This window comes from Gymnoscopelus microlampas (genome assembly GCF_963454915.1).
Source record: "Gymnoscopelus microlampas genome assembly, chromosome: 16".
Classification (NCBI taxonomy): Eukaryota; Metazoa; Chordata; class Actinopteri; order Myctophiformes; family Myctophidae; genus Gymnoscopelus; species Gymnoscopelus microlampas.
Window position 1 is genome coordinate 46,944,082 of NC_139953.1, and position 23,636 is coordinate 46,967,717.

The window sequence follows — 23,636 nt, forward strand, 5'->3', positions numbered from 1 at the left end:
TGCGTCACAGTGCGACGTGTTTAGAGCTTGTAGATCTACTATTTTTTGCTATTTTTGAATTGGAATCCAGACATTTTTTTTGCTATTTTTTTATTGGATCGTGAAAAGTACCATCTTTATTTCATTTCAAATGCATTTAGTTACACTTATGTTAACTTTATGAACTTAAATACAAATACATTGGACATAAAAAAGACAATGACATTTTAATATATAGTCGTTAAGCTACTAATACAGACTGAAGTCATTAAAGCCGGTCATGTTTGCATGTTTGGAATTGTAACAGCTGAAATCAATAATATATCAGTAATCCGATATTAACCTGCAGGCCGCATTAAGTGCAGATGGGGGCCGCATGTGGCCCCCCGGCCCCAGTTGCCCATGTATGATATTGTAGCTGCCAGCCAATCCTGCAAAGCACTGGCCACAGAGCGGACCGAAAAAGGAAATATATAGGTGTGAAGGCTGTGAAGCTACCTGAACATGTAGTGGGAGTGTGTCATACATATTTTTTTGTTTATTCATTCCATACCAATTGGCTATAATTACCTTCCAATGTTTGTGGGAGATCAACCTCAAATCCGAATCACATATTGGGGCCTCTACACAATCCAGAGCCAAAAGCTCTGGATCGGACAGGGAATGCCTCGAATGCAGCAAAATGTCACTGTTGCAGAAACATTATTTAGCAATCTTCACAAAATTTGGCAAACATGAACTTGAAAGTCATGTGACCATACCGTATGTCTTTATATGAACATCGTTTTCCCTGCAGCATCCAAGGGTCCTAACAGCTGCAGCCTACAACTTACAACCTCCCTGCAGTTTATAGTTTTTTATTACTTTCTTTTAACATTTTTTCATCTGGGGCACTCTATCACGTGGGTTTTTCAACAGTATTTTGATAACCTTTTCTTTTCTTTTTTCTTTCTCCTGGAGGATGCAATTCCTAACTGGAACCTTAACCAAAGTCTTTTTGATTTTGACACCTACCGAAAAATGTATTTTCTGTTTATTAAAGAGCTGAAGAGACGGGGAGACTCCTGTTACTGAACAAACACTCTATAGCAATGATTACTATCAGAATATAGTGATTTAACCTTTTAACAAAATACTTTTTGTTTTAACCAAAAAATATCACTTACCCTACCTTTAACTAGCTTGTAAATATTGGTAGTATAGCTGCTGTCTGGTTGCGGTTTTTGGGGCTTGTTTCTAAAGTGCTTATTTGGGCTTGTTTCTAAAGTGTAGTTGTTTATTTGGTCTTGTTTTTAAAGTATAGTTGTTTATTTGGGCTTGTTTCTAAAGTGCTTATTTGGGCTTGTTTCTAAAGTGTAAAGTTGCTTTTTGGGGTCTATTGTTTCCTAATGTTGTTTAAACCAGTGGTTCTCAAATATTCATGTCGAGGATCCCCAGATTAATATGTATCTGTCTAAGGACCCCCACCTTAAACAATATTTTGTGCCAGGGCCCAGGGACCCTATAAGATTTGAGTTACGAAATGTTATGAAAATATTGCACATTTTTAACATTTTCTTCAAGATTAAAAAAGTAATAGATACGAGATCTACAAGCTCACAACGCGTCGCATGTGGGCTTGCATATCTGCTATTTTCAAATATCTTCAAAGGGCTCATAGCCTGGGCTTGTTTTTTTCATAGACCTGGTTTGCTTGTTTCTCTCGCAGAACCTGGCAACACTAAAGCTAAACCTGAATTTCTTTTAGCACTAGTGCTCTGTGACCATGGTGTGTGGTGGCTGTGTGTTGTTGTTGTTGTGTACATGTTGTGTGTCCGTTGTTCAGGGTTAATAAACGGTGTCCGGCATCTTATTGTGGCTTTAATGTTCCGAGCAGAGAACCGTCAAAGCATCGTCAAAGCGGGAAGAAGCGGCTGGTACGTAGAGAGTCTCTTTGATTCACACTGTTCTGTTGTTGACATCAGCCGGCTAGCTGTAGCGAGCTAACAAGCTAACTGCTACCTAGCCCTGAAACATGACCGTCAGTCATGACGCTACTTGTTCCTGGTTTATGAATGTTCATCATTTACAACCCATACATCTACATAAACGTTCATATTTCAAATATAAAGTGCTGACCCCACGAACACAGATGTTACGAGTTAAAACGCTTGGCTCTATAAGTACTCGTATTTTCCGTATTGTTCAATAAAAAGCATTTTAATCCGATTGGCGGCCGTTTCCTCATGGAGTTATCAAATTGCAATACACCTCCTAACCGATAGGGTCGCGCAGTTGAAAGCATACGAAGGACAGTCTGAGAAAACGGCCGCCGATCGGATTAAAATGCTTTTTATTGAACAATACGGGAGTTGCGGGTACTTAGACCCGGGCGTTTTAACTTGTAACATCCGTGGCCGTGGGGTCAGCAATGTATATTTGAAACGTGAACGTTTATGTAGATGTACGGGTTGTAAATGGAGAAAATTCAAAAACCAGGAACAAGTAGCACCATGACTGTCATGATATGACAGTCATGTTTCAGGGCTAACTAGGTACCGAGGTGGAAAGACTGGACTGGTGACGCGAGGTTAACTAGGACAGGTACCTATAACCTAGCCAGTGGCTTACACCTAAGACAGGCAGTCTCTGTGGATAGCTTTAAAGCACAGTCTCTGTGGATAGCTTTAAAGCACAGTCTCTGTGGATAGAATCATAGAACAGTCTCTGTGGATAGCTTTAAAGCACAGTCTCTGTGGATAGCTTTAAAGCACAGTCTCTGGATAGCTTTAAACACCCGACTCTCTGTGGATAGCTTTAAAGCACAGTCTCTGTGGATAGCTTTAAAGCACAGTCTCTGGATAGCTTTAAAGCACAGTCTCTTTGGATGGCTTTAAAGCACAGTCTCTGTGGATAGCTTTAAAGCACAGTCTCTGTGGATAGCTTTAAAGCACAGTCTATGTGGATAGCTTTAAAGAACAGTCTCTGTGGATAGCTTTAAAGAACACTCTCTGTGGATAGCTTTAAAGCACAACTCAAGTCAAGACCTGTTTCTTCACTCTTGCTTTTACTTGATATTTAAATCTCTGTGTTATTCATGTCCTCACTGTGACTCACTGCCTTGTTTTGCTTTTCTTTTAATGTTGTTTTATTCTTTTTCTTTTCTTTTTTTTTTTTTTTGCTTTATTGTTAAATTGTACTTTTTCTGTAATTGTATTGTTGCTCTGTAAAGCACTTTGAGCTGCGTTTCATGTCATGAAAGGTGCGACACAAATACAGTTTATTATTATTATTAACGTCTGTATAGTGGTTTATTGATTGAATACTTTATTAACACAGTTTGCATACAAAGGCACAGAAAGTACAGTTCTATCTGGAGTCTGTATTTGTATGTATCTATGGACCTTGAGTCTGCAATAAAGACATTCATTCATTCATTCATATACAAGGTCTGCTAAAAGGATTAAAAAAAACAGAAAGAACTAGAGAGGCTTGTTTCCAAGTAACTAAGTACATTTACTTAAGTACTGTACTTAAGTACCCGTTTGAGGAATTTTCACTTTACTGGAGTATTTTCCATTTTCAATACTTTTACTTTTACTCCATTACATCTCAGAGACAAATATTGTTCTTTTACTCTACTACAATTATTTGAAAACTTACTTTTATGGATTTTGATTATCATCAGAACACACATTAACCACTTCAGCCCTATATACATTTCGGCCATTTGAAAATGGCCGATCTGCTATTTTCAAAAGATTTTCATACATTTGAAAACTTGTGAAATGGGACATTCTGCATAGGATAGGATAATTCCTTTAACAGGTCCGTTCATGAAAGTCCTTACGGTCTCGTTTCCAATGAGGGCCTGTGAGGAAGAGTCTTGCTCAGGGACAAATTTCATTTCATCGACACATTTGCTGGCCTGGCCTGGAATCGTACCTAATAATAATGAGCATAATGAGTACATTCTACTTTTAAGTACATTTTGATACTAATACTGTATTTACTCAAGTCAATGTTTAATTCCGGACTTTTACTTGTAACAGAGATCTACAGATCTGCTATTTTCAAATGGCTGACAAAGATATAGGGCTGAAGTGGTTAATGTATGTGTTGTAATAATAATCAAAATCTACAAAGTAACTAGTAACAAAAGTTCTCAAATAATAGTAGTGCCTCCGAGATGTAGTGGAGTAGAAGTAAAAGTACTTTTTCCACCACTGAACATGGGACACATGCTTTCTGTCTGTATGTTGAGAACTTCATATTCTCACATGACGTGTCTTGTGGTCTTCCTCGGCCCTCAGGCACTTTGGCCGGACGATGGACGAGCTGGTTCACGACCTGGTGTCTGCGCTGGAGGAAAGCTCGGAGCAGGCGGCGCGGGGGGGCGGCGGCGGGGGGGGCTTCGGGGACGGGGGGGACCACGCCCTGGCCGTGGGCTGCCTGCTGAAGAGGCAGGCCCGCAAGCGCCGCGGCAGGAAGCGGCGCTCCGACAACAACAACCCCCCCCACCCCCACCCCCAGCCCTGGGAGGCGGCGGGACACCTCAGCGAGGGCTCTGAGTCCAGTGTGGAGGAGCACAAGGTGAGGACGGATGGAGCTTCTATGGCAGGGGTCTTCAACAGGGGGTCCGGGACCCCTAGGGGGTCCTCAGAGTTACTACAGGGGGTCCGCCAAATCTTTGTGTGATAAGATTTTTTTTTTTACTAATTTTTACTAATTTTTACTTTTTTTTTTCTATTTCTTTTCTATTTCTTTAATATTTTTTTTTTAACCTAACATTAAGCGCTTGAACCCTAACATCCCTTTTCTGAGGAGAACTTTAGCCAAAAAGTTTTTGGCAAAGAGGTGTTTGGTGTAGAGGGAAAAAAGAGCAGACCAAGTAAACAAAAAAAGTTGAATCTGAAACACAATTTTATACAATATAGAGTAGGGGGTCCCTGCTTCATCTCTCTCTCAGCTAGGGGGTCCCTGGCCTGAAAAGGTTGAAGACCCCTGTTCTATGGGCTTCTGTGGCCGATTCTATTAAAATGTCTTCTATTAAAATGTCTTCTAAATCCTAACTGTTTTTTTTTTAAAAACACTTGTGTTACTATGTCAGTGGTTCTCAATCTTTTTCATGTCAAGGACCCCCCAAAATTAAATGTATTTGTCCGCCGACCCCCATCTCAAAATATTTTATTCCAGGGACCCCCCCAGAAGCAAAGATTTGAGTTACAAATGTTCGCTTGAAAAAATATATATTGAAAGATTTGCACCAATTTTTACTATTTCTCAAAAATAGCAGATCTACAAGCTCATAGCGCGGCACTCGGTGCCGCGCTATGAGCTTGTATATCTGCTATTTTTGAATAGCCAAAGTGTAAAATAATGCTTTGAAGAAAGCATCTGTCATTTTCGATTTGAACCACTTCAACCATTATCTTTTACTTGGCTATTTTTAGCGCGGCACTCAGTGACGCGCTATGAGCTTGTAGATCTGCTATTTGTTTTTAGAAAAATCGTGAACATGTGTGCAAATCTTTGAATATATATGTTTTTTTAAAGCGAACATTTGTAACTCAAATCTTTTGATTTTGTGGGGATTCTACAAATGTCTTCTAAATCCTAAATTTGTTTTAAAAAAACATACGTTGCTATAATATCAGTGGTTCTGAAACCTTTTTCATGTCAAGGACCCCCAACATTAGTATATCTAATATATATTTCAAAGATTTGCACACATTTTCATGATGATTTCTTTTCAAAAATAGCAGATCTACAAGATCATAGTGCTATGAGTAGACTGGGTGCTCATCATAGCACTGGTACTGGTATTTTTTCCCCCCTATTCTGAATTCCCTTAGACGTGTTTAATATCGTGTCAAATAAGAACTGTGTTCCAAAAATAAACAAATGACCCGGTGGTTTGACTCATATGGATAAGTTTTCTCAACTGACGGTGAGAAAACGCTAATGTTACTTCCGCCGAATTAGTTACATTTTCGCCAGAGACAGACTGTATCAAATATGAGTGACTGACTATCATAAACGATACAGAACCACCTCTCTGACAATATCACAGAGACAGTTTGTTTATTTTTGGAACACAATTCTTATACGAGACGATTCTAAGATGACCCAATGTTATTCTCCATAGAGAAATTACTTTACAACCCAGGGGATGTCAGGACTTCTGTACTCTATGAGACACAGACTGAGTAGAAAAAAACTACACCATTTTATCGGGAGCATTAGTGAGGACCTATTATATGAAGATAGGTTGAAAATGGGTGAAGTCGTCCTTTAACACATCGGGTGCCAGCATTTTTTCATAACAACTTACCGTGGGTGCCAGCATTCTCCCCATTGACTGCGCTTTGCTGTTTAAAGCTTCCGCGTGCGTTACAAGCAAATCCACGCAAAAAAAGCATCGATTCATGTTGTGCCATGAGCCTGGCTACAGCCTGGAACCATAACATTCCCCTCGCGAGTTACAACGGGGGGGATCGCGCATGACCGTTTTTCCCCACAGGAAACAGATTCGGAGATATAGGCGTTTCAAAGTAGGAAATAGACAGGAAGCGGATGGGGGAAAAAAAATGTTTCTGGTGAGCGATCTGGCACTTCCTTCGCAGGATTACAATGGGTGCTCCCAGAGCTGCTCTAGCCCCGCCCACGCGGAGAAAAACGAAAAAAACAAAAAGACTAAACACACGGTTCAGACCGTGTTCGGCACCCGATGTGTTAAGTATAAATGAGGCGTTTAATCATCAAAGGGGGCTTTTTCTTCTCCAGGACTACCGTGCCAGCACAGGAGGAGGAGGCGGAGTCTCTGCGGCCAACAACAACAACAACAGCCACGCCCGCGGCGACAACAACAGCGACTCTGACGAGGAGCAGCTGGGCCCCAAGCAGCAGCGCCGCACCCCGCTGACCGCCGCCGAGCCGGGCCGGGGGAGCAGCAAGCGCCCGCTCTGGCAGGACGACCTGGCAATGGAGGGCGCCACCCGCAGCCTCAGGCGCCGCCGCAAGGTCAAGCGCATGGCCGTGGACCCCCCCTCCCCCCAGGAGGAGCCTGTGACCTCCTCCTCCAGCACCACCACCACCACCACCACCCTGCTGGGGCCCCCTCCCGTACCCAAAGCCCCCCCCCTGCCGCCCCCCGCAGACTGCAGGATGATGCCCGGGGTGGGCGCGGCCGAGGGCAGGGACGCCATGGAGCTCTCTGGAGGAGGAGGAGGAGGTAGGGCTGGCATCTTCATGACATTTTAGTTGATGATTAATAGTCACACACATAATTGTGTAGGGATGGGCAATATTATCGATTTCGCGATATATCACGATATTTTATTTTGCGATACTGTATCGATACTCTAGGCCGTCATATCGCGATTTGTTTTTTGCTTTTGCAGATACAGGCTTTATGAAAAAACATTCAAAGAACCTATCACTGATCTGCAGCTACTCAATATGTAGTGTATATACATACAATATACAATATGTAGTTGTGATATATGTATATAACGCAATATATCGCAATATGTATCGTATCGCAACATATTATGATATCGCGTATCGCAATATAATCGTATCGTGATGCGTATCGTATCGTGAGGTTCTTGCCAATACCCATCCTATAATTGTGATTTACGATTTCATTAATGAATGATTTCATTAATGAATGCATGATTTCATTCATTAATTAATGATTTCATTAATTAATGAATGATTTCATTCATGAATTAATGATTTCATTCACCGGCAGCGGTGTCTCCATGCGGAACCCATGCCGGTCATCAAATTATTGGCTTAGCAATGCGACGAAAACAAAGTCATTTTTTGGGGTGAACTATCCGTTTAAATACAGGGTACGTGCAGAAATGACTGACAATAACGATACCAATAATCAATATATATGTTCCAGGTAGATTGGAAAAGAAGCGCTTGTTTTCACCGCCCCCCAGACAATTCTGTAGAACCAACGCCAGAGGGCAACGCAAGCCAGACATGGCTGGCTTGCGCGACTCCTTGGCCTCAAGGTCTGCTGAGTCGGCGCGCCTCCGTCATGGGCCAAAACTATACTTTATCGGTGAAAAAAAAGTAGTCTGCGGTTGTTTGAAAAAGTAATGTCCCAAGTGGGAGTCAAACCCAGACTCCCAGTGGTAGTGGATGGGGAGTCCAATGATTATCGAAGGAGGCCGGTATGTATGTATATTCATGTTGTCATTGTCGCTGTCCTCGCATCGCAGCCCCGCCCCGAGCCTAAAAACAAGCGCTCCACTTCCAATCTACCTGGAATGCCAACCTACCTGTGACATGTATATATATATAACTGTCATCATATAAATAAATAAATAAATAAATAAATAGTGGAAATAACCGATCTCGTAGATCATCGATTTCCATTTTTTTTTATAAAAATGTTAGAAAATGTATGAACGTTTTTTTTAACAGTTATTTGTACAGACGAACAAACATCATTCTGACAATTCTGCAAACATAATTTCTATGATCTGAAATAAATGCGATAAACTGATTTATGTAATAACTGTGTCAGTCCTAGGAGGAGGAGGAGGAGGAGGAGGAGGAGGAGGAGGGGGGAAGAACCGGCTGAAGAAGAGGAAGCTGTTGGCTCACAGGCTGATGGAGGCGGCTGATGAAGGGGTGGTGGTGGAGAGCGAGGACCCCATCACCTCCTCCTCCTCCTCCACACGCTGCAGAGACCAGATGGAGCTGGAGGAGCAGAAGGGCTCTGATGAGGACATGAGTGACAGGTGGTTAGTGTTTTACCTCTTTATATATCCTACTCCTATAAGTCCTTCAGAGAGAGAGAGTGGCAGGGGTTGACACTAAGGTCTCAGAGGCACTTGCTCGTTGGGCAAGTACAGGTCATGTTCTACTTGCCCAAAGGTCATGCCCACTTGTCCGAAAAGTTAATTTTCCATTATAAAATGACAGGTAAAATGTGCCCTTGTACAACAAATTCATGTGAAATCCAATCGATATCTGCAGAGTGGCAACAGTCACTTTGAAAAAACAGAATGAGTGCAACTGCTAGTTGTAAAAAGGTAGCATTGTTCTTCATAAATAGCCAATAATATTTTATGAAGACAGAATGCACTTGCCTGTCGGGCAACATGAAAGCAAACTCCATTTGCCCGAAAGTTTTATTTACTTGCCACGGGCAGTCGGGCAACTGTTAGTGTCAACCTCTGGAGTGGCTTTTATCTACTGTCATTGTCTCTCTCTTGAGTTGATGAAACCCAAAGTTTATATTATTAACCCATTAAGACCGGGACGTATCTGTGTGTCATTTTTAGATGTCTTTGGGCTATTCAAAAATAGCAGATCTACAAGCTCATCATAGCGCTATGAGCTTGTAGATCTGCTATTTTTGAATAGCCCAACGACATCTAAAAATGACACACAGATGCGTTCCCGGTCTTAAAGGGTTAATATGTTAAACATTTCATTATTCTAGATTTAGATCTCATTTGTTATTTATATCATAATAAAAGTTATTCGTTGAGAAACAAGTGTTTTTCTTTAACAAATCATCAAGAGCCAATAGCCTAATAATTAAAATTAAATAAAAATCGAATGAAATGCCTTTTCAATTCATTCCATTTGTCTTCTTCTTCTTCTTCTTCTTCTTCTTGTCTTCCTGTGGGACAGTGAGACCAGCAGTGTGAGCAACAGCAGTGATGGAGGCCTGTACACCAACGATGAGGGAAGACAAGGTACATCTACTCATTTACACTCTGTTCTACCAACCAGTCTGTATGGGTCGCCAGAGAATGTCCCCTTTCTGTCTCCTACAATAAAAATCACACCCTGTGTGAAGGAAGTGGTGCCTTTGATGAGCCCCGTATTGATGTTGTCATCAATATTTGTTTATGGGACAGACACACACCCGGACACACGGACACACAGACAAAGTTATATCTTATTCTAAGATATAGAGCGGTTGGCACCGCTAAAAATATTTTTCAAAATCATTTTGTTTTGTCGAATTTAACCCATTAAAATAAAATGTATATCTGGGGCGGCAGTGGCTAACTCTGGGGCGCTCCCCCAGAGTTAGTGTGGAAGTGTCCTTGAGCAAGACACTGAACCCCTAATTGCTCCCGATGAGCAGGTTGGTGCCTTGCATGGTTTCCTCCTCCATCGGTGAATGAATGTGTGTGTGAATGGGTGAATGTAATGCACAATCTATGTAAAGCGCTTTGGATAAAAGCGCTATATAAATGCACCATTTACCATTTTACCATATCTGCTATTTTAGAAAAATCGTGAACATTTGTGCAAATCTTTGAATATTTATATATATTTTTTAAGCCATTTTTTTAACTCAAATTTTTGCTTTTGCTCTTTGCGTCCCTGGAACCAAATATTTTGGGTTATTTAATGGCTTAAAAATCCATACATTTACCAAACGTTTAAAGGCATAGTGGAAAATAGCAGATCTACAAGCTCACAACGCGTTGACGAAAATGCAATTTAATTCATATAGTATATATTTTTTAAATCCTGCTTTTTTTTTACCCCATCACCCCCCATCAAGGCGACGACGAGCAGAGTGACTGGTTCTATGACGGCGAGCCGGGGGGTCCCGGGGGTCCCGGAGGAGGAGGTGGGGGTGCGTGCGGCGTGGCCGGCGTGGTCCCCTGGTGGGAGAGGGAGAGCGGGTCCGAGGAGCTGGAGCTGGTGGACCCCGTCTTCAACAGCATCCTCACCGGGTCCTTCCCCCTCATGAGCCCCGGAGCGCAGAGAGGTAGGCTGGACACGCGCACACACACACAAGTGGGGTCCGGGGACCCCCAGTGGTCCTTGAGGGAGTTCCAGGGGGTCCCCAGCTAAATGATGGATAGTTAGGAACTAAATGGACCCTTATTGGTCTGCAACTCAGAGAGTGTACAAATGGAACCAAATGGACCCTAACGGGTCCATTTGGTTCCATTTGTACACTCTCAGAGTTAAATTAACATTGATTTTACAATATAAATTGGGGTCCCAGAGATAGAGATGCCATTAAATGGGGGTCCGTAGCCTAATGCATGTCAAACTGGGGGTCCTTGAAATTAAAATGGTTGAGAATCAACTGCTAGAGCCGTAAATATCTTCTCTTTTGGGGGTCCCTGGCATATCCTTTTAAATAGGGGCCCGCGGGCTAATAAGTGTCAATTTGGGGGTCCTTGACATGAAAAAGTTTGAGAACCACTGCACTAGGGTGTCGTATTTTGTCGATTCGTTTCCTAGCGATTTTCTTATGGAATTAACCCATTCAATCCGGGAACGCATCTGTGTGTCATTTTAATATTTCTTTGGATATTCAAAAATAATAGCCGATCTACATGAGCTTGTAGATCTGCTATTTTTGGAGGGAAACGAATCGTGGAAATGAGTGCAAATTGTTGAATATCTGTATATATAAATGTTTTACTCAAATCTTTGCTTCTGGCGGTCCCCGGAACAAAACATTTTGAGATGGGCGCGTGGACAAATACATATCAATCACAATCAATGTAAAGCGCTTCGGATAGAAGCGCTATATAAATGCACCATTTACCATATCATTTTGGATGGTCCTTGACATGAAAAAAGTTTGAAAACCACTGCATACATATAGCAACATAAGTAAAAAAAAAACTGTTAGGATTTAGAAGAAATGTGTAGAATCCCCAGAATCAATATATGTATACTTCACCAATATACAGGCTCTTCAAGCTCTCAAGTATAAATCTGTCTTTTTGAGAAGAACAGTTTGTGAAGGAACATCACATGAGACCTATATAATATATATATATATATATAAACGTGGGTTGTTTATTTAGATGTACAGTTTGAAATATAAATGTATGGAGACAGTGTTGTTGCAGTTCCACTTAAAGCCAGTAGGGAGCAACCACAGCACATACACAGACATAACAAGACAAGTCTTGTGTCTACAGAATACTCTGTAGATTATGACAATCTTGCATGTTATCTTATCAGCTTCTGGTGTCAATACCGTACGTCCTAATGTTGAAGAACCCACCTCTGAATCATACAATATAATGTCAACAGTACAGTAGTCGTGAACATACAGACAGTAATTACTGTAAAAAATAAGCGGTCCAGCTTTGTTTTATTGTCAGTCTTACTCCCCCCTGTAGTAACTCTGAGGACCCCCTAGGGTCCCGGACCCCCTGTTGAAGACCTCTGCTCTAGTGTGGGGGTTCCTTTCACACGGTTTCACAAATCATAGCTCGGACCATACAGTCTTACTCTGCTCATTTTTTTTCAACCTTTTTCATGCCGCGGACCCCTAAATTGATATACATTTGGCCGCGGACCCCCATTTGAAAATCGTTTGTGCCAGGGACCCCCAGAAGCAAAGATATCAGTTGATTTTCGCTTAAAAAAAAAATCAATATTCAAAGATATGCACACTTTTTCAAGGTTTTTCAAAAATAGCCAAAGCTAAGTGGTTAAAATGATTGTGACGCTATGTTAACTAATTTCGCTGGTACTCCCCTGGCTGGTACCCCCCCCCCCCAAGGACCACTGGTGGTCCCCGGACCACTGGTTGAAAACCACTGGTTTAGACTGATACTGGGTTCTTGGTTTACCTATGATCCTAGTTTACTGTGGGTGTTTACCTCGCTTATTATTTATTGTTAAGTGGCTCTGGTTAAGAGCATGTGCTAAATGCCTAAATTATAAACAGTAACCAGCTCATGGCCTGGGAAAACACGTCAGTGGTGATAATTAGTCTTTTTTTCTGTGTGTTTTGTGTGACATCAGGGTTCCAGGCCAGACTGAGCCGTCTCCATGGTCACCAGCAGACGTCTGACGGGGCCCTGCAGGGGCGACAGTCCCAGGACCCCCACGAGTGAGTAGTGACTCTCTACTCTCTACACACACACACACACACACACACACACACACACACACACACACACACACACACACACACACCCAGGACCCCCACGAGTGAGTAGTGACTCTCTACTACCACACACACACACACACACACACACACACACACACACACACACACACACACACACCCAGGACCCCCACGAGTGAGTAGTGACTCTCTACTACCACACACACACACACACACACACACACACACACACACACACACACCCAGGACCCCCACGAGTGAGTAGTGACTCTCTACTACCACACACACACACACACACACACACACACACACACACACACACACACACACACACACACACACACACACACACACACACACCCAGGACCCCCACGAGTGAGTAGTGACTCTCTACTACCACACACACACACACACACACACACACACACACACACACACACACACACACACACACACACACACACACACACACACACCCAGGACCCCCACGAGTGAGTAGTGACTCTCTACTACCACACACACACACACACACACACACACACCCAGGACCCCCAAGAGTGAGTAGTGACTCACTACTACCACACACACACACACACACACACACACACACACACACACACACACACACACACACACACCCAGGACCCCCACGAGTGAGTAGTGACTCACTACCCCCCCCTACTCTGTTTTTACTGACCGACGTCACCGGACTATGAGCGCCTGGTATCATAAAAACCTTTTAGGTGAAAACGTTTCCACCTCAAAGGGTGATCACCTGAAATGGTAAAACTATTTTTTTTAAAGATTGTTTGGGGGCTTTTCTGCCTTGTATTGATAGTACAGTGGAGATATATGACAGGAAACTGGAAAGAGTCGGGGAGTGACATGCGGCAAAGGTACCGCCGAGCTATGGAATTGAACCCAGGACTCGTTATATGGTACGCGCCTTATCCACTAGGCCAGGGGTTTTCAACTGATTTTGACCCAGGGACCACCATCCTGACTAAGAGCAACCTGGGGACCACCACTATTATGCGTGGTGGGTCCATCATAGACCCACCCCCCACACAATAGTGGTGGGGGGGTTCATGCACCACAGAGAGCTGGAGAAAATAGCTATAATATCAATATAATATCTAGGGGTGTGCCGATATATCGTCCCGCGATATATCGCGATACGTTTTCGCGACGATATGTAAAGTTTTGGAAAAAAAAAAAATCGTTTTGAATTTTTTGGTTTTTTTACACCAATCAAAATAATCAGGCATGCAAACAGCCCCGAGGTGAAAAGGGTGACAACATGTTGTTTTTTTTCGGGTCATGTGTCACACTATTGCCCTATTTGGATTCAAAACGGCTGAAAAGCTACAAGTTTGCATGTCTGAATAATGCAAAAACAGAATTATTTGTTTGCATTTCCTTTTTTTCTCCCCCATTTATTTTCATAATAAAAAAAGTGCGTATCGTATCGAAATCGTATCGAAGTTGTGAGCCAAGTATCGTATCGTTTCCTGAAATTAGTGTATCGGCACACCCCTAATAATATCTAATAAAATACAGTGATTTTGTTTGAATATGATGGAATATGATTAAGGATTACTGTGATTATGGTAAGCTCACATTTCATATCTCACACACACACACACACACACACACACACACACACACACACACACACACACACACACACACACCATACAGTAAGAACTCCTGTAAGTTATTAACCCATTAAGACCTGGAATTGTGTAATTTTTAGATTTGAGCTGAAAAGCAATATTTTACACTGTGGGCTATTCAAAAATAGCAGATCTACAAGCTCATAGCGCGGCACCGAGTGCTGCGCTACGAGCTTGTAGATCTGCTATTTTTGAAAAATCGTTAAAATGTGTGCAAATATTTGAATATATATATTTTTTAAAGCGAACATTTTTAACTCAAATCTTTGCTTCTGGGGGGTCCCTGGAACAAAATATTTTGATGGGGGTCCGCGGCCAAATACATATCATTTTGGGGCTCCTTGACATGAAAAAGATTGAGCACCACTGATATAGAAACATGCGTTTTTCAGAATACTGTTGGGATTTAGGAGACATGTAGAATCGGCTTCAAGTCTCAATGGGTTAAAACTTACAGTCCGCGGACCACTGGTTGAAAACCCCTACACTAGGCTTTTACCAGGGCCAGTTTGGAGTTGCAGCCACACCTGTAAGTGCTCTTTTAGAGCGGTTTTGAAGGAGAGTAGGGATGTTGCTGGTGGGTCTAAAAGGCAGGTGGTTTTGTCTCCCAACAGACCGTGGTTCAGTCCATCCTCCAGGAGAGACCACGGACAGGTGAGATACTTTGCTCGGTTCATTTCCATTCACATACATTCCGGGGACCCCCAGGGGTCCTTGAGGGAGTTCCAGCGGGTCCCCAGCTAAATGATAGATAGTTAGGAACCAAATGGACCCTTATGGGTCTGTAACTCTGAGAGTGTACATATGGAACCAAATGGACCCTAAAGGGTCCATTTGGTTCCATTTGTACACTCTCAGAGTTAAATTAACATGGATTCTACAATATATATATTGGGTCCCAGAGATATAAATGCCATTAAATGGGGGTCTGTAGACTAATGCATGTCAAACCGGGTTTCCTCGAAATTAAAATGGTTGAGAATCACTGCTATGGCCGTAAAAACCTTCTCTTATGGTCCCTGGCATATCTTTTCAAATGGGGGTCCGCGGGCTAATAAGTGTCAATTTGGGGGTCCTTGACATGACAAAGTTTGAGAACCACTGTTGTAGATAACCTATCTTTGGTTATTAGTTCATTTAAGATTAAAAGAGTATTTGATGTGGTCAAAGTAGCGATAGAATACATGTTCAATCTTCCAGAAAACCCGAATGATCTTGGATATTTAAAAATAAACGGTTAAAAACTCAATCTGCAAACTGGTTGGCTGTATGGCTACCAAAACATAATTGCACATATTGTGCCAATTGTTTATAAAACACAGCACTAGTGTGTGTGTGTGTGGGGGGGGGGGGGGGGGGGGCTCCTTTCACGCTGTTTCACAAATCACAGATTAGGACTGGGCCATACAACATTTTTGTCGTGAGATTTTATTTTGCTTTCATCCATGCATACAAATGGTAGTTGCACAAGTTTTAGCTAAATTCACACTAGTACGATACAGATCTACGTCTTAAAACGTTTTTTCCACTGTGTGTGTGTGTGTGTGTGTGTGTGTGTGTGTGTGTGTGTGTGTGTGTGTGTGTGTGTGCATGTGCAAACAAATCTGAGACACCCATATGACCTTGGTGTGTATACTCCTAGTCCACGCCCATTTCTGACCACAGCGTGTCTGGTTGGCTGCTGCGCTGTCTCACCGCAGAGCGGCAGCTAAAAGCTGCTGCTTCAAGCAACTTGATTCCTATCCTCTGAATAGACCATCTCTTTTTTGGGAAGGTTTTTAATAATGGCGGGATAGTGTGTCATACATCTCTGTCTCTCTCTCTGTCTGTCTCTCTCTGTCTCTCTGTCTGTATCTGTCTCTTTCTGTCTCTCTCTCTCTCTCTCTCTCCCCCCCTCTCTCCCTCTCTCTCTACCTCTCTCTCTACCTCCCTCCCTCCATTCAGTTGCACTGGGACTCTCGGACAGAGCGAGGCCACAGGAGAAGCTGCTCAGTGAAGACAGCCAGCAGGTGAGAGAGAGAGAGAGAGGATGAAATGACGCTGTTGTTCCCGCAGTTACCGTAACGCCCCGCAGTTACCGTAACGAACCAAATGGACCCTAACGGGTCCATTTGGTTCCATTTGAGTTACAGACCCACAAGGGTCCATTTGGTTCCTATCCATCATTTAGCTGGGGACCCCATGGAACCGCCTCAAGTACCCCTGGGGGTCCCCGGACCCCACTTTGAGAACCAATGGGCTAGACCAAAATGAATATGGACATGGTCACTGGTTTCTACAGACCGTAAATAAAGCCTATTTTTTCAGCGATTTCAAATCCATCATCTTTCTACATTCGGTCCGAAAAATGTACTCGGAAATGAATGCTTAATGGTTGGGACCAGAGCAGGGGGTGGGGAATTAATGCTATTGGTTGTGTAGCTTGTCAATCAACATCATCACGAGGTAGCCACACCCCTCCTACAGCAGGCCCTACTTTATCATACATTTTTAAATAAATGGGAGCATAATTGACCAAAACGCATGTCATGGTGATTGAAAGAAGACTTTAAACTAGCGACTGGAAGCATATAGTATTTATGACGATGTTTATTAAGGTTATAAAATCGAGTGTAAAGTTCGGTCAAAAACCCACCCGCTTGCATAGATCCTAATGCAGGGGTTTTCAACGTTTTCAGCCCAAGGACCCCCTAGCTGAGAGAGAGATGAAGCAGGGACCCCTTCTATATTGTATAAAATTGTGTTTCAGATAAACCTTTGCTGCTCTTTTTTCCCTCTACACCTATGACTCTTTGCCAAAAATAGCAGATCTACAAGCTCTGCTATTTTTGCCTAAAGTTCTCCTCAGAAAAGGGATGCTTATTGTAAAAGGAAATAATCATATCACACAAAGAGTTGGCGGACCCCCTGTAGTAGCTCTGAGGACCCCCTAGGGGTCCCGGACCCCCTGTTGAAGACCCCTTGGGCCAGACGTTATTCTAAAGCAGTGTGTTGTGTTGCAGACAGACCAGCGGTCACCTGGGCTCTCTGTGTACAGGTGAAGTCAAGCGGAGGCGCAAAGCGGCCCCCCTCGGCTCTGCCGTCCCCTCAGGTAACTGACACTTCTACACCTCACATTTGTTTTGCCTCTCTATCCCTCGCTCTTGTTTGGGGCTCTCATTTCCAGTGCTGGAAAGTAACTAAGTACATTTACTCAAGTACTGTACTTAATTACGTACAATTTTGAAGTACTTTTACTTTACTGGAGTATTTCCAATTTCCAATACTTTTACTTCTACTCCACTACTATCTCAAAGGCAAATATTATACTTAGCATATCAATCATTTTAACCACTTTATCCATTTATATGTTGGCTATTTTAAAGTAGCAGATCTACAAGGTCACTGCGCACATCTGCTATTTTTGAAAATATTTTAACTTTACTTACTTTTACTTACTTTTTTTTTTTTTACACAAATCTTCTCTTCTGGTACAATACAATACATTTTCAGATCGGGGTCCGCGGCCAAATACACACCTCATCAGTATTTCACTATAGTGTCTATTAGGGGTGCAACAGGTAATTGAAATAATCAAAATCAATTAGAATTTTAGGGGTTTTACCCAAACATGGGGGAGGGAACTCCTCCTCCTCCTGTTAAGGAGAGAAGCAGCGGGTCTCGTGATCGCAAAAAAAAAACGTGTTGGAGGAGTGGCTTTTTCTCTGCTTGTGTTGCATTTTGGCAAAAACAGCCTACATTGAACTGGCCACAACTATGGAACGGATGATCGCAGCGGCTCGCTTTCCCCCCCGATTCTACGACACTCGGATACGTCTTTTTAAAGCGATCGGAGGATCGATCATTCTGGAGATAAATATTCTATGATTTTTCAAAGGTTAGTGAAAACACTCGAAAATCACTGGCAGTGGCTTATGTTTTATTTTACAATGTTTTATTTCTGGCCGTCAAAGAGTTAATCAACAAATCTGCGGCGCGCGTGAGACATTATCTGGCTCGTAACCCCTTCTCTTTGAATCCATTAATCATGTCGTCAGCTTACGGTGCTTTTCCTGTCTTTTTTTTTTCCCTTCTCAGGAGTGATCGCTGAGAACGCGGCCCCCATCCCAGAGACTAACATGGGGAACAGGATGCTGCAGAACATGGGCTGGAGCCCCGGCACGGGCCTGGGGCCCGACGGCAGGGGCATCACCGAGCCCGTCCGGGCCGCACAGAGACCCAAGGGAGCCGGTCTGGGCTTTAATTGAGACGCGACCCGGGATCCTGGATCTTTGAGGGTCCTGAGCACGCTTCGGACAAAGATGCCCCCCCCCCCACCACACACACACACACCCCACCCCGAACGCTACAGGGAGACGGGGACGGGGGAGTGCTGCTCAGGACCCAGAACCTGGACGGGTCCATCCAGTGTAACCCATCGATTATAGGAGTTTAAGGATCGGCACCAAATTACGGCACGAGCGAGGTTGCGGACAGAAAATGTCCATTGTCCCCATATTGGGGACTTACTGTAGAAACCCAGTGATGTCCTAGTGGTGGACCAAGTACTTGAGTCAAGGTGTAGATCAGGGGTCTTCAACGTTTTCAGGCGAAGGACCCCCTAGCTGAGAGAGAGATGAAGTAGGGACCCCCCCCCATCGATTTTGTGTAAAATTGTGTTTCAGATTTAACTTTTTTTTGTTTACTTGGTCTGCTCTTTTTTCCCCTCTACATCTTATACCTCTTTGCCAAAAATAGCAGATCTACAAGCTCACAACGCCTCGCAGCGCGAGGCGTTGTGAGCTTGTAGATCTGCTATTTTTGGCTAAAGTTCTCCTCAGAAAAGGGATGCTAGGGTTCAAGTGATTAAGGTAAACAAAAAGTAATCATATCACAGAAAGATTTGGTGGACCGCCTATAGTAGCTCTGAGGACCGCCTAGGGGTCCCGGACCCCCTGTTGAAGACCCCTGGTGTAGATGCTTCTGGGCAAATATTTACTCGGACTACAAAGTGAAAGTTGCGTTGGTCAAAATGTGTACTTCAGTTAAATTACTGGCGTACTCGGCTTTTAAAGATGCATAAGTATGTTTTTAAGATCAATGCGTTTATGCTCCACAGAAATGTAGAAATGTTTCCCCAAATTCAAACAATTTGACAGAAAAAATATTCTTTTTTTTGAAAGTTGCAGATCTACAAAGCTTGGCTATTGTCACTATTTAAATAGAACTTAAGTGGTTTAATTCATAATATTTTAAGTTTTTTCCAGGGGGTTCCTTCCTAGAAATATAGTGGACTCAAAAGTACAATATTCTTTGAAATGTTAAAAGTCATATACAAGCTCCCAAAAAGCTAAAACAAAATACTCAAGTAAAGTAAGTACGCTTGGTTAACTGTCCACCACTGGTCGTGTCCACGCAGCCTTCTCTTGCAAAGGGCAGAGAACGAATGACGTGGAGGAACAAGGATTCTCTGTGGAGAGAGACTCAAAATAAAATAAAGGCCCTTGCCTTACGGTTAAGTGTATCAAAGGTGTTTTGTATCTCAGACTGCAGACAAACTGATGTTGAAGTTAGTCTCGCGTAACTATTCCACAATCTCTGAATGTTATATAGAGTCTGGAACTACACCTCCTGAATGTTATATAGAGTCTGGAACTACACCTCCTGAATGCTATATAGAGTCTGGAACTACACCTCCTGAATGCTATATAGAGTCTGGAACTACACCTCCTGAATGCTATATAGAGTCTGGAACTACACCTCCTGAATGCTATATAGAGTCTGGAACTACACCTCCTGAATGCTATATAGAGTCTGGAACTACACCTCCTGAATGCTATATAGAGTCTGGAACTACACCTCCTGAATGCTATATAGAGTCTGGAACTACACCTCCCGGAAGCTGTCATCCGTTTGTCATCTCCGTTCACGAAAATATATTTTAAAACATTTTATTTTAGAATTTCCATATTTCTGATTATGCAGCAAGCATAAAATTTAAATTTACGCTACTGTAAAGACTTAAAACGGAAGTGGGGAGGAGGCTTCACATCCACTTTTATCCTCTGATCGCGCTCAGAGCGTTCCGTTGCTCCAGACGGCTTGACGGAAGCATTTGAACATTGTGAGAGGCAACAGTCTGGCTCACGAGACTATGTCGAAGTGAACCATCTACCGGGAGCTAGGGCTGGGTCATATAGGACATTGGTTCTCAACCTTTTCAGGCTGCGACCCCCAAAAAGAATCATATATTTGAACCGGGGACCCCCCACTAGGGCTGTCAACTTTCCTCAGAAATGATATTCGAATATTGGTCTTAAAACCAATATTCGAATATCATCTCAAAAGATATTATTACAGGGACCCCCACCAGAAGCAATTTATTTTCTTTGAAAAAAATGTGTCAAATAAATCTTAAGTGACATAGATAGATGTGTTCTCTGATTGAATGTGTTAATGCAAGAACAACGGCTTCTATTTCAGCGTGCTAACTTTACAGGAAGAGAGAGACTGTAGTCTCTATCAACCTGGAATCCATCATCCATGAGGTCACTGGTAGGCAGGTTTGCCCACAGCCCTCCCACTGAGACGCAGAGTGAGTAGACGGAATTTGTGCCACACGTATTATTAGCTTTAGTAAGGAGCACTTATATGAGGATGAAGTTGAAACTGGGTGAAGTGCTCCTTTAACATGCACGCAGGATTTTACTGTGTACGTTCCCACTAATGTTAATTTGTGCATTTCTGAAGGAAAAAGTCTGGTTGCCCATCAATGCCCAAAAATGTTTTATTTTCGTTTAGTTTTTTATGCAAAAACAATCGTTACAGATGCATGCATAGCAATGGAAGAACTCTGAAGACGTTTCTTTTTTTGTTGATTTTCTTTTTACACCTGCTATTTGATCCTGTCACATCCTGTTCCCTCCGTTCATTAGTTGTTGGCTGTTGAATACAGCTTGTTCTCGACAGAAACGCAGGAAAAAACAAGAAAGCCGAGAAAAATGTATTTTTTTTCTAATCTGCTCAGTTCAAAGCTTGTTGGATGCGTGACTTTGAGGACATTAAGCACACGCTATGACACCTTTTCGGGTTACTCGGGTTTTCTAGGAGAGGCGAGATCTTAGTTGGGCGGGCGACTGCCTGTCCTGCCTCTACAGCAGTGTTGATTTTGACAGCATATTTTGATTCAGTTTTAGTCATAGTCTTTTGAATAACATTCCATTTAGTTTTAGTCATGTTTTAGTCATCTGAAGTGTTTTACTGTTAGTCTAGTTTTAGTCGACTAAATATCATAAGAGTTTAGTCGACTAAATCTACAGTTGATTTAGTCGACTAAAATGTATTTTGGCGGTGCCTTGATGGCGTCGTAATGGCTGATTTTACACTTGGTTGTGTGCTGAAAATAGCCGATCTACAAGCTCACAACGCGTCGCGTTGTGAGCTTGTAGATCTGCTATTTTCAGAGCGCAGCACCCAAGCGTCTTTTAGTTCTACTGGATCTCTTCTCCACTAGTCCCTCACTAACATTTTAGTCTAGTTTCTATTTGTTGACGAAATTGTCAACATATTTAGTCTTAGTTTTAGTCATCGTAGCTTATATATTTTTTTGTTTTTATTAAGTTTTCGTCAGTGAAAAAAGGTGGTCGACGAACATTTTTCGTCATAGTTTTAGTCGACAAAATCAACACTGCTCTACAGTGGGTTTGCCTCTGAGATGTACAGTAGTGGAGTAGAAGTAACAGTATTGGAAATTGGAAATACTCAAGTAAAGTACAAATAACTCAAAGTGTACGTAAGTACAGTACTTGAGTAAATGTACTTAGCTACTTCCCACCACTGTGCAACAGAACAACTAAATATGTTGCTATAGGAACATCATATCATGGACGAGTCCTTTTCGCTTATGTTTTTTACGGGTGAATTTCCCGTCCCTTCTACAAGCTGTAGATGGTCTATTTCCAGCCCGGTTACTCTGTCTACTAAACACAATCCTACACGCACTGCCTATGAACCGGTTGGCCTACTTTTTTTTCTCCCTATTCCCAGAACACGTTCAACCACCCCATTCAGATGCTATCGATGCATTGAATGGGACATTATCACCTTTCATCAGAGTGGGCGAAGTAGGCGACATACTGACCTGTATACCGGCGATGTATCAGAAAAAAAGTTTACAGCAGGGGTCTTCAACAGGGGGTCCTCAGAGTTACTACAGGGGGTCCGCCAAATCTTTATGTGATATGATTTTTCTTTTTACCGTAACCACTCGAAACCTAGCATCCCTTTTCTGAGGAGAACTTTAGCCAAAAATAGCCGATCTACAAGCCCACAACGCCTCGCGCTGCGAGGCATTGTGGGCTTGTAGATCGGCTATTTTTTGGCAAAGAGGTATAGGTGTAAAGGGAAAAAAAGAGCAGACCAAGTAAACAAAAAAAAGTATAATTTACTTGAGCACCTGCCCCTCAAAATGTCTGTGCACGCCACTGGACATACTGACCTGTTTCGGCTTTGGTTTTGGACCATGATGGAGACGCGCAGTCTCAGGGGAACCGGAACCACGTGAGGGACCACCGAGTGAGCTAAAGCGAGCGAGTTGCCGTCCCGAGCGTTGCGACGTTCGTCTGAGCCTACTCAGCGCCGTTGGAGTTATGTTACCGATAGGCACAGAATGGTACAGTAAATCATGTTGTGGGGACTGCTCCGCCTCCGAGTAGGTCAGTAGCTCCTGATTACACCCAATGAATGGTCTGACAAATCGCGGGGTAGGTCAGTATGTCGCCTACTCGTTGCCTACAATTCAATGGTCTGATAAAACGTGATCATGTCCCATTCAGTGCATTGATGGCATTCGAAGCCGGTGGTTCAACCCACGTTTTCATTTGACTAATTCTATTATTTAACTTTTACCACATGTATGTAGAATAGTTCTGTGATCATCTTTATTTTAAATGTTTTAACCCAATTATACCGGTAACGCATACCAGTGTCATTTTAGATTATATATATATATATTTCTTTCAATCATGAAAATTTGTGCAAATATTTGAATATATATATATGTTTTTAAAGCGAGTATTTGTAACAAAAATCTTTGCTTCTGGGGGATTCTACAAATATCTTCTTTTTGAAAAAAACGTATG

The 23,636-nt window shown here is 42.6% G+C and overlaps 1 protein-coding gene across 3 annotated transcripts; it reads left to right on the plus strand.

Moving 5' to 3' along the window:
- Window positions 1–1,750: 1,750 nt before the first annotated feature.
- On the plus strand, window positions 1,751–19,229 carry gpatch2 (G patch domain containing 2). Of its 3 annotated transcripts, none has more exons than XM_084083222.1 (11): window positions 1,751–1,895; window positions 4,272–4,551; window positions 6,745–7,192; window positions 8,507–8,726; window positions 9,625–9,689; window positions 10,514–10,723; window positions 12,736–12,823; window positions 15,132–15,171; window positions 16,462–16,526; window positions 17,520–17,608; window positions 18,595–19,229. In XM_084083222.1, exons 1-11 carry the CDS (start codon window positions 1,783–1,785, stop codon window positions 18,762–18,764), a joined length of 1,788 nt encoding a protein of 595 aa, XP_083939348.1. In that variant the 5' UTR covers window positions 1,751–1,782; the 3' UTR covers window positions 18,765–19,229. The 3 variants fall into 3 exon arrangements, with proteins under 3 accessions (XP_083939348.1, XP_083939349.1, XP_083939350.1); XM_084083223.1 differs by having other exon boundaries at window positions 8,507–8,723; XM_084083224.1 differs by having other exon boundaries at window positions 8,522–8,726.
- Window positions 19,230–23,636: the final 4,407 nt, after the last annotated feature.

Coding starts and splice junctions, on each gene's coding strand:
- gpatch2 (XM_084083222.1), top strand. CDS start 1,783: ATGTTGTGTGTCCGTTGTTCAGGGTTAATAAACGGTGTCCGGCATCTT. Junction 8,727..9,624: donor GAGGACATGAGTGACAGGTG/GTTAGTGTTTTA, acceptor CCTGTGGGACAG/TGAGACCAGCAGTGTGAGCA. Junction 16,527..17,519: donor TCAGTGAAGACAGCCAGCAG/GTGAGAGAGAGA, acceptor GTTGTGTTGCAG/ACAGACCAGCGGTCACCTGG.